Here is an 11,864-nt window from a genome sequence, read left to right on the forward strand (position 1 = left end):
CCTGAGCTCATGTTTCCTGCATCTGCAAAGTCAGAGCAGACACCTTCCCATCTCTTTGCTTCAGTTACCTCCTCTCCTAACTCTTGCCCGTCTTCTTCTCTACAATTCAAATATGACTACTCATGACCAATATGCATAATCTGGTTAATCTCTTTGATTCACAGAAACCTAGTGAGACCTGTCAAGTTCCCTCTGACCTTATGTCATCTTCACATACATAACATTAATGTCTAGGATTTGAAGGCACACCTCTTCCCTTCCCCTTTCTCTTGGAGCCCAGGCTAGCCTTGGTCTGATGACCACACTTCTTCAGCCTCCTGGGAAGCTGGGATGACATGTATGTCATCATACTCAGGCAAGGCTATGTGAGAGTTATTACTCAGCTGACTACACTGTCGATGTCAGACAGAATTCATGTCTAATAAACTAGAATTTGATCTGGTTGGTGAACTCAAGTAATCAAAAGTCACTTCTTCCTGGAAAAAAAAATGCTCTAATTAGGCTTTCCTCTACACTAGTCAAGTTCAAAATAAGAGTTGGCTTGCGTAAAAACTCCACCTGTGTAGGAAGGACACTGCAGTGGGACCCAGCATGCTGCACTGATCAGTATCCTTCCATGGCTTCTTGGTATTTTTAATTAAATACCAAATTCCCACATGGCATTCAGGGATCTAGGCTCTCTCCCTCCTAATGTCTGATGAGTGCTGGAGTACCATGATGTCTGCTGCACCACTGCAGTGAAGCAATCCAAACACACGTGATCCTCCCAGAAGACTCATTGTTTTCCCTGCATGTAGACAAAATCTTCACCTCAAGATCCTTTTCAACACAGACATTCCCTGGCCAGACATGTGGCTCATACCTGTAAGCCGACACATATGAGACTGAATAGAGAGAGAGTGTTTGAGACCTACATAATGTATGTAGTGAGTCCCAGTCCAACATGGACTACCTAGCGAGGCCCTGTTGGCAAACAAGCACACACACCCTGCAACCACAAATAAAAACAAAGGCCGAGCAATGAAAGCAAACGTCAGCCTTTCCTGAGGCCTTTCCTGGTATATCTTCTTCCGTGTTACAGCCAAGGTTTATGAGGAGATTAGCCAGGTGATTGGAAATCACCGGGCCCCAGCAGTGGAGGACCGCGCCAAGATGCCCTACACTGATGCCGTCATCCATGAGATACAGAGATTGACAGACATTGTGCCCCTTGGTGTCCCCCATAATGTCATACGGGACACTCATTTCCGAGGCTACTTTCTGCCCAAGGTAAGGTTGTACCCCATTTTTGTCCTAACACCCTTTCCTAACCTCTCTCTCTTCCTGTTTTGTACCTCTATCCCCCATTGCCCAAAGCAGAGTTCTAAGGGCCTCTGTCTGTCTCCCAGGGCACAGACATTTATCCGCTGATTGGCTCAGTCCTCAGAGATCCCAAGTACTTCCGCTACCCAGATGCTTTTTATCCTCAACACTTCCTGGATGAACAGGGGCGCTTCAAGAAGAATGATGCCTTTGTGGTCTTTTCCTCTGGTGAGTTGTTAGATCTAGATTTCCCCAGATACGCACTAGAGTAGTCTCTCCAAGGTCTGTGTTACAGAATTATGAAAAAAATCCTAAAATCCCAGACCTGGGAATATTAGACTCATTCACTTGAATGACTGTGGGCATGCGGGCATGGTGCCAGTGCCTGTATGCAATCTCAGTATTCAAAAGGCAGGGGTAATAAGACTTAAAGCTGAAGGCTAGCCTGGGATCACAGCAAGATTCTGACCTTAAAATAATTGGAAATGATGAAAAAAAATAAAATGTTAGAGCTACAATAGCAGTGAAAAGGCATTTAGTAAATTTCATCATACTATGTTAAGAATCAAATTAAAAATATTTCATGTTTTGTCAGCCACATGATCCTTGTCTGAACCATACGTGCCTGTCATGTACGATGGACAAATGTAGCCACTGATAACATTTGACTGAATTGTCACATGTGTGTGAAAATGTAAACATTCTTATTCAAGAGCAATGAAACATGAAACACATTAACTTACACAAAATATTCTTTTTCCTCTGAATATTTTCAAACATTCTAAGAGATAAAAGGTATTAGTACTCAGTGTGCATACAGACAAAAAGCAAAGCCACAGATTGGCCTCACAGACAGAAGTATGTCGGCCTGTGAGTAGCTGAGCCATCCTGCGATTTTAAATGGCAGTCAAGGGATGCCTGGACCCTTTGAGAATTATTGCAATTGTCAACCGTGTTCCTGGGATCAGGAAGCTATCCTTCAATACAATTCTTTTTTTTTTTTTTGTTTTTGTTTTTGTTTTTTGAGACAGGGTTTCCCTGTAGTTTCTAGAGCCTGTCCTGGAACTAGCTCTTGTAGACCAGGCTGGCCTCGAACTCAGAGATCCGCCTGCCTCTGCCTCCCGAGTGCTGGGATTAAAGGCGTGGGCCACCACCGCCCGGCCCTTCAATACAATTCTTAACTCTTTTTAAATGTCGATAGTATTTGATACCTAAGGCATCTTAAATACCTCTGGGGAATTGAAATTAAAAGAGTTTTGAATATTTTTCTGCTCTGGGGATGGCATTCACACACACTGAGTGTGTCACACACCCCAGACTCTCTCTGGTAGAATCCAGTCCCTGGCTGTGCAGTTCAGTAACACCCCAGCTATCATGGGTCTTTTGGGACCATTCTGTCGGGTTCTAACCCAGGTAGAATCTCAGCAAACAGACAGAAGTTGCCACCTGTCCAGTCCCTCTAGGTGGCAGCTGGTAGTTGGGCAGTACCAGTGGGGACCCCAGTAAGTCTTGTTAACGATCATGGATGCAGCTGTGAGTTGAGATGCCAAGGAGTCGGTAGAGGCTGCCATACCCCTCTGTCTCTTGTGTGTCTACAGGAAAGCGCATCTGCGTCGGGGAGGCCCTGGCCCGCATGGAACTCTTCCTCTACTTCACTTCCATCCTTCAGAGGTTCTCCTTACGTTCTCTGGTGCCTCCTGCTGATATCGACATCAGTCACAGGATCTCTGGCTTTGGCAACATCCCCCCCACTTACAAGCTCTGCTTCCTGGCCCGCTGAATGCCAGCTGATAGGCCAATCAAGAGAGCTGAGAGCTGAGCTCAGCTGGAGTTCACCTCTGCAGGCTCTCCCTTCCTTCCTCAATCCTCTCTACACCTAGAGACGTCATGTTCACGCTCATGCTTGTGCCGAGGTCACAGCTCTAGCTACAGTCACTGTTTGGGGCAAAGCCTGAAGGTTTAATTAAATTCACTGGATTTTTCAACCTTGGTCTCAATCCCCTCCCCCAGACTCTTACGGCCTTTTGTCTCCCCTGCATAGTGACCAGAATGTGCTCCATAATTCTCTCCTGTTTGCTTGTGTTTCTCTTTCTCCAATAAAGAACTCAAGACTGTTGGTCAGAGCAAGTTTACTGTGTATCATGTTGAGAGTTCTATTGTTGCAGGAAATAACCAAGGGATTAGACACCCAACCTGAGAGCCAGGAAGCAGGGTATTGTATGCACAACAGGCCCAGGGGGCTTCAATTCAAAACTGATCTCTGAGTTCGTTAAACAGAGACTTTTGTCCCCCGACCACACACACATAGCAACCAAGAGTGACATATACTGTATTAAATTTGCCTAATGTAATATATTAAATATATTAAAACTGCCTCCCCAAACAGAAGTCTATCATGGGTAAAATTTTATTCAGTGCAGAAGGGAGAGGGAAGAGGTTACAGGGGGGCACAGTGAGCTCCCACAGGGTGCTGACCTGGTCTTTCTTTCTTTAGTTTCCAAGGGGGTCTTCTGCCTCAGGGTGATGTGCAGAACAGACGTTGAAATGTTCTAACTGCTTGTTACTGGTAGCAATTCCCTATGCCGTCAACAGTTTCTGGACTGATTTTGGTCACTTTGTGGGGCATCAAGCATCTTGCCAGCTCAGTGCTTGTCCTCACTATCTCTTCTCCTGCTAAACTTGCTCTCCTAGTGGCTCTTGTCTCAACTCCCAATTCTCCACACTCTGCATTCTGTTTTGAGTATACCTCAGTTCTTCACAATTACAGTTAATAAATCACCACACTGAAATACAAACTGAAAAACAAATATATATTTTAAAATACTTTTATTCAATAATTTCATACACATTGTACTGCCTGGTTTTGTGTGTCAACTTAACACAAAATAGAGTCATCGGAGAGGAAGGAACCTAAGCTGAGAAAATCCCTCCATGAGATCAGGGCATAAGGTATTTCCTTAATTAGTGATCAATGGGGGAGAGCCCCGAGCATTGTGCACAGTACTATCCCTGGGCTGGTGGTCCTGGATTCTCTAAGAAAGCAGGCTGAGCAAGCCATGGGGAGCAAGGCAGTAAGCAGCGCCCATCCATTGCATCTGCATCAGCTCCTGCCTCGGGGTTCCTGCCCTGCTTGACTTCCTTCACTGATGAACAGCAATGCTGAAGTGTAAGCCTAATAAACCCTTTCCTCCCCCAGTTGCTTTTTGGACCTGGTTTCATCACAGCAATAGAAACCCTAACTAAGACACACAGATGGAATGTACTTTAATGATATGTACCTCCATTCCTCTCAGTTATCTACCTCCCACTGTCTATGGAATGCTTTATCTTCCTGATACCCTAAATCTCACCTTTCTACTGCCTTTAAAAAAATAACTAGGGTTAATTGCATGCACACAGTTTTAGAGTTATTTACTTGATAACATAAAGTGGTTACACCCCTGAGGAAAAATAGCTTCTCCTTTCCCAGTTCCCACCACTACCCAGAGGTCTTCAACTAGTAGTGGAACCTCCTATACACCACCCCCATCTATGTTTGGAGCTTAACAGCATCCATCTTGTGCAGGTAGCCATAAACACAGTGAGCTTGTGTGTGCCATGGCAATGCTACATCCAGAAGACAGCATTTTCAGCATTCCTCTCCATCCTATGGCTCTTATGTTCTTACCATCCCCTCCTCCAATGTCTCCTGAGCCTTGGGGAGGGGTGGATATAAATGTCCCACCAGGTTTGAGCACTCAATAGTCATTTATTCTCAACACTTGAACAAATTCTGAGTCTCTGCATTAACTGCGGACCACTGCAAAAAGAAGTTTGCCTAACTGAGGTTGATAACAGCACTAAACTACGGTTATTAACAAATATTTGGAAGGCAGTTTGATAACACATCCATTTAGCAAAACAACAGTAGTAATCTTCCCCTGGAGCCCATCACCTTGCTAACCTTGGGTTTTTGGTCAGGTTTACAGTACTAGGTATGAATTCCCTTCTGTGAAATGGGCTTCAAATTGAACCAAAAGTGGTTGTTATTACCATAACGTGCATGCCGCTATTGTCCAGTGGCTTCAACTTGCCTGGCAGATCATTATTGTAGCACACAGCATCCACTGCAGGGTAAAACACAGATGGCTACTCCAGCAGTCTGCACAGCACCTTCCCACCAGGCAAAAACACCCAGCAGGGAGGAAACTCCAAGCCTTGTTCCAAATAGATCTCTCTATGCATCACGAAAAATGCATGTGGTATCTTTGGCAACAGGGTCTTCCCATCTAGTTCTGGTGGACAACCAAGAACAAGGGCACTAACTGTGTTGTTTAGAGGCTTCTGGGGTCTCCTGACCAACAACTCATGGGGGTAGTCTATGCCTGAAATTTCATTTGCCATCCCATGGCTTATGTAAACACTATTATCCACCCATGCAGGGTACCTGCATTCAAACTCTTTTTTTCTTTTAAATTGTGTTTTAAACTTATAAGATAATAGATTTCTATATGACTTTTTCATAATCCTTCATTTTTGTTGATACACCCTCATCTTTTCTCTTTCCCGTCACCTCACCCCACCCTGTTTACACCTTTCCACCCATAGTGTTCACCCTTTCTTCCTATCACATGTGTTTTACTATCCCCCCAAGACCTCTTCTTTATCCCTCACCTTTCATGGATCTTTTTCTTATTACCTGACTTCCTCCTTCTGACAAATAGACATAAATTTGAAATTTTAAAGTAGGCTCCAAACATAAGAGAAAATACATGGTACTTGGGCTACCCCTACTTAATATAACATTTTCTAGTTCCATTCATTTGATGTGGGAAGTCCTTTTCTCTTGGTTAATGAATGAAGAAACTGCCTTGGCCTGTTGTTAGGACATAACTTAGGTGGGCAAGACAGAACAAAATGCTGCGAGAAAAAAGGGCAAGTAAGAGAGAGATGGCATGGATCCACCACCAGAGTCAGACACAGAACCTTGCTGGTAAGCCACAACCATGTGGCGATAAACAGATTAGTAGAAACAAGTTAAATTATGATGTAAGCCAATAAGAAGGGCCAAGCAGTGATTTAATTAATACAGTTTTGGTGTGATTATTTCGGGTCTAAGCTAGCCAGGCAGCCAGGACAAACAGCATTCATTTTCTTGCATATTTCATATTTTTGTTTTTCTTTATCACTAAATATAATTTCATTGTTGTTTTAACTTCATCACAGATGTTGTACCTTAATCTACTACTACAGCTAGCAATCGCAGCTCCACAGTTACCCGGCTGCTTCTCTAGAAGCAGCCTAGCCAATCAGGCTGTAACCTGGTTGGAATTCTGTTCCTGCAGGCACCAGCTCTATCACTGCCACTAAAGGTAGTTTTAACTAAATCTGTCTTCTATTTATAAACAAGACTCAAGATTCAAAGGTTGGGGTGAAAACCTGCTAGCTCTGAGAGGCTGAGTCACAATTAGCTAACCTTCTCTCCTTGCTGGCCTCTCAGAAGGACCCATACTTCTGCTTTGCTGATGTGAGATTTCCCTCTGTATGTTGTGATTACCATTAATGAATAAAGAAACTGCTTTGGACCTATATCAGGGCAGAACTTAGGTAGGTGGGGAAGATGAAACAGAATGCTGGGAGAAAGGAGGCAGAGTCAGAGAGATGCCATGCAGCCCCACCAGAGACAGATGCCAGAACTTTAACCAGTAAATCACAGCCATGTGGCCATACACAGATTAATAGAAATGGGTTAAATTAATATGTAAGTGTTAGCCAATAAGAAGCTAGAGCTAATGGGCCAAGCAGTGATCTAATTAATACAATTTCTGTGTGATTATTTCAGGTCTAAGCTAACCAGGAGGCTGGAAACCAACAAGTAGCCTCCTCCAACAAATTGGTGCCCAAAATTGGCGTACCAACGTGGTAGACTAAATCCATATAAAACCTGAGAGGGCTTGGAAATGAACTCTAGACACACCCACAAAAAGTTTAGCCACATTTTCTTTCAGCTGGCAGCTTGCCCAAACAGCTCCTTTAAGAGAGGTTTTTCTGATTCAGCAGTAGCAGCAAAAAGCTGTGCCATTTTGAAATACTAGCTTTCTGGGCCATCCTGACAGCACAAACTCTGACTCTTTCAGGCAGGAGGTCTGGCTATAGAGCATTTGAGTGTGGTTTGTGAACAGACTGCTACAGCTTGCTTAATAGAGGCATGGACTGGTTGTGTGCTTGAGAATGGGGTTGTGTGCATGATTCTCGAAGGCAGTAAACAGCTCCACCATGCTGGACTGTGTGGAGCAAGCAGCCAGTACTATATATACCATAGTAATGCCGCAGCTTAAGTTTTTAAGAAGTGCTTAGCATTTTAAGAAGTGTTTCTGGACAGTAAAGAATTACAGATCCACAATAAGACAGATTCAGACATAAAAGACCTCTAAATGGGTCACAGTGTTGGATAAATGTATGTAGACTTAGGAGAGAGAAGAAAAAGAGAATAGAGAGTTATAAAAAGAAGTAAATGGTTTAAAAAAAATAAAACAAAGTCTTTAAAGAGACAGAGTAGAGAAAGCCATAGATTAAAGGAGTAAAGGAAAATAAGTCACATAAAGATGGAAAATTCATGGAGAGTCTGGATTATGTATATTATTGTGCTTTCTTTGAATTTTTTTGACTGTGAAGGAGTTAAGTAACCAACATATATACTTTAAAGGTATCCTGACTTCATAATTTTAGTCTAAGGATATGTTGCTTTGGAAAAGAGGTTCTTCTTTTGTTTCCACAGAGGATGAGAACCTATGGAATCATTCTAGACTAATGTGGTTTGATGGACCAAGAGCTCCTAAAAGGCCGCTTTGACCACCCCTCAAAAAATTGCTTCACCCAATAAACATCAGAAAGAAGTTTGTACAGAACTACACCCATATTCCCAAATATTCTCTATAAGTGTTTATCTACATTTAAAGAGGGATATGCTATAGAGATTTGCATTGGTATGTATCTTTGTTTATTGATACAAACTTAAGGTCAATTTTGTTATATGTATTTCTGCTCTTGATTGAGGTATTGTATTTGTGAAATTCATTTAAAAATATGATATATAATTAAGAAATATAGGTTAATATATAATCAATTATAATAGTCAAGTGTGTAGTCATGTTAGGTTTTCTAGATATATAGAGATATATTTAAGTTAGGTATTCTTCAACTCTTTAAGAGACCTTCAAAATATGACATTTAAAATGTTTAAGAACTTAGGACTTTTCATGACAATGAGACATGTCTGCTTCTGGCAGCACCAATTACTTTGGGAGGAAGATGGGCAACGAAGAAGCTCTTTATGGAGTTTGTTAGCCATTTTGGAAAAAAAACTGCTCTTGCCTGGACTGTTTGACTGAACATGCAGGACCCACAGAGAAATGACTGCTGAACTTGTCTAAAGGTGAGATGATCCTTCAGGGTTCCTGCTACATGAAAGAGTCTACCAAACATTCTGCAATACACAAAAAATGTGATGAACAAGCTGCCAATATAGGTTGAACTGTCTTTGAAATTTCCCGCTTCATGGAAAAGTCTGCTGTATACTATGGGCCTGTGAGCTGAAGATTGGATGCCCCAATGGTACAGAAGAACTTTGGGTGACTATCCAGGCAGTGAGATGTCTCTGTCAATTCCAGAGGGAGAGGACCATGCATTCTGTCTCTCTACCCTTGTTACAGACTCTAAACCCTTTAGACCTTGGGATCCCTGGAAAAAAAATTTTGACAAGCAGCACTCGTAATTTTATGTTGGAAAAGACACTTAGGAAGGAGTTTATACCATAGGTCAGACTAAAAGGTAAATACTGGGTTTGGAAGGTGCCCTTTCTTCTTGTCTAGAGATGGAGTCATTGGTGTCCAAATTATATCTTTTATACCTTTTGTTTTAGAATCTCCTCACAGTCTTTTCATTAATAGTCCACACAGAGGCCCAATGATGAAAATGTTGTGAAATCCTCCCCTAAACAGCACATCATACAGAGGCCGTACAGGCCGGCTCAACATGACATGATGTCAGGGGATGAGGATTGCCCTCCACATAGCCTAAGACAGGGACCCCTGCCGTCAAAGACCTGCTTACTCTGGTCTTGCTAGATACTGCCCCCAACCTAAGACAGGGCCCTGGGAACCCTATGACGGGTAATGGAGAAAAAAACCTGGTCCCCACTCGACCTAAGACAAGAGCCCTCATCACAGGCCATCATTAAGGGCCAAAATAAAATAATTAATACTACCCATAAGACACCCCTCTGTTCCCAGGAGAGGAAAGGAGACTCCACTCGAGAGGAGGGTCCTCCTTGTCCCTTCTCTTATAGGTCTGACAACATGGTTAGATTCTGACCAGTGTTCTCCACTTATTAGCTGCCTGCCTTAATAAAAGGAAGGGGGATTTGTCAGGGACCATTTTCCTAAAGGATAGATTTGTCAGGGACCATTGTCCTAAAGGATGGATTTGTCAGGGACCATCGTCCTTACATGGATAGCAGAGGTCATTGCCCTAAGGATGTTTATGGAGAACCCACCCCTTACTCCAAATGCTAATGGATCACATCTGTTAACGGAACCGCCCCTAACTCCAATGTTAATGGATCACATGCTTCGGCTTACACCAGGTGTTGACTGATGACCTTCAGTTACCCTACCCCTACCTCCACCCCATTTAAGGGGTATATAAGCTGTAACTTTCACCCCAATAAACAGAGACCTTGACAACAGAATCTTGCTTGGTTTCCTTCCTCTCTCCAGCTCAAGTCTTGCAGGTTAGCGCCCCTTCAGGGGACCCTAAATAGCTGATCCCGCAAAGCTGGGGTTACACGGTGTAAAGACAGAGAGGGACAAAACGCCTTCTTAACTCCTGAATTACAGGGAGTGTCAGTTATGTTGTGTGCAGGTCCCCAAGACTTAAGGCCCTGCTCTCTAACTTGTCTTTGGACAAGGCTAGCTCAGAGTTGAAACTATGGCTTAGGATTGACTCACTGAAACTACAAATTAGGAATTGTTGATGTCTCAAATCAGGTGCAGAATTAATGAAGCCAGAAGCAGGGTCAAACTCCCTGAGAAGGTCTGAAGCCACCCTGTCCTCACAAGTCGGCGTACAATTTGTTTAATGATTAAAATGAAGTGGATTTATCTTTTCCAACTGAACTTTGTGTGAACCAATTTTCCTCAAACTCATTCTTACTCATTTGATGTGAGATGTAATGATTGAGGCCGCTAGTGTGGCAAACAGAGAGAGCTAGACTCTGATGTTGACTGTGGAGTTTTCCAAGTTGATGACCTCAGCTTCTTCACTTATAAACTAGAAATATTTTTGCACCTCAGAAAGGTGTCAACAATCATTTTTTTAAAAAGCAAAAGAAACCCACCAAACTTATTTTTTTGAAAGACAAACACAGAATCTCACATACATGGAAAGACTTAGACAGCTGAACTCATAGGAGAAGAAAACGGGCTGGCAGGGGCCCGAGACTGGGAGAGGAGAGTATTGGCCAAAGGATCAGAATATCAGGTTCGCCAGAGACATAAACAGATCTATTATACAACACAGAGGCTGTGGTTAATAATAAGGTATCATATTCTAGAAAACTACTAAGATTCAGAGTGTTCTCACATAAAATCCTTTGTGACACAATATGTATCTAATTACCCTGATTTAGCCATTCTATAACATATAATATGTCAAAACATCGTGGTGTACACCTTAAATATATCTGGTTGCTATTTGTCAATTTAAAAAGAGGTCTTACATAGGAGAGAAAGTAGAATGCATGTTCTATGAACACAGAAGTAGGGTTCCTAGGAGGACGACTAGGGGAATGGGTTGAGGAGAGGGAAGGGCTGGGTAATGACAGAGGAGCAACCAAAACCAAGTGTCTATGAAAGTGTTGTGCAGATCCCTTTATGGTGAGGGCTAATTACATTATTGATTTTGTCTAAACATAAAAAATGTGGCAAATATCATTTTGAAAATATAAGACATCAGAAGATACCATGGTCCTACTTTAAGGGGTGGGTGGGCTACAGGGAGGTGCCTACTGAGAGACCAAGTGATATTGTCTCAGGTCCCAGAGAAGACACTGATCACAGTGACAAAAAAGATGAAGAGCCTCAAGTAGTGACATATGTAGACGTATTATATGCATATATCATGTGTCATATATGTATGTAACAACAATTAATGAGAAAAGGACAGGAATTGAAAGAGAACACGAGGTGCATGGGTGGGTTTGGATGGAGGAAAGGGAATGGGAGGAAGTGACACCATTATATTATCATCTCAAAAAGAAAAGAAAAAATGGGAGTTGGGGGAGGAGCAGACAGCTGAAGAACTCACAGAAATTAAAGCAGAAACAAAGGCTGCCAGAGCTGATGAAGACCCACCTGCATGTGATGAGAATCATGTATGGAAAACCAGCTACCCAGTCCTCGGATGAACGCTGTTCCAGTTAAACAGCAAGCTCAAAAACAAAGAAAACAGATGAAGAATGAAGTAAATGAACAGAATTCAGAACTCACAGAGCCAAGTAAGGAACTGTCACCTACTCATGTTTG

General features: G+C 42.6%; 1 protein-coding gene across 10 annotated transcripts in view; it reads left to right on the forward strand.

Moving 5' to 3' along the window:
* The window catches only part of LOC119820758 (cytochrome P450 2G1), a 31,163-nt gene extending 27,745 nt beyond the window's left edge, over nt 1-3,418 (forward strand). For all 10 annotated transcript variants that reach the window (XM_038339333.1, XM_038339337.1, XM_038339331.1 and 7 more), the window contains 3 exons: nt 1,082-1,269; nt 1,389-1,530; nt 2,901-3,418. In XM_038339333.1, the coding sequence (XP_038195261.1) occupies nt 1,082-1,269; nt 1,389-1,530; nt 2,901-3,082 (512 nt within the window). In that variant the 3' untranslated portion in view covers nt 3,083-3,418. The remainder of the gene's footprint in view (nt 1-1,081; nt 1,270-1,388; nt 1,531-2,900) is intronic.
* Nucleotides 3,419-11,864: the final 8,446 nt, after the last annotated feature.

The sequence above is a fragment of the Arvicola amphibius genome, chromosome 8 (assembly GCF_903992535.2).
Source record: "Arvicola amphibius chromosome 8, mArvAmp1.2, whole genome shotgun sequence".
Taxonomy (NCBI): Eukaryota; Metazoa; Chordata; class Mammalia; order Rodentia; family Cricetidae; genus Arvicola; species Arvicola amphibius.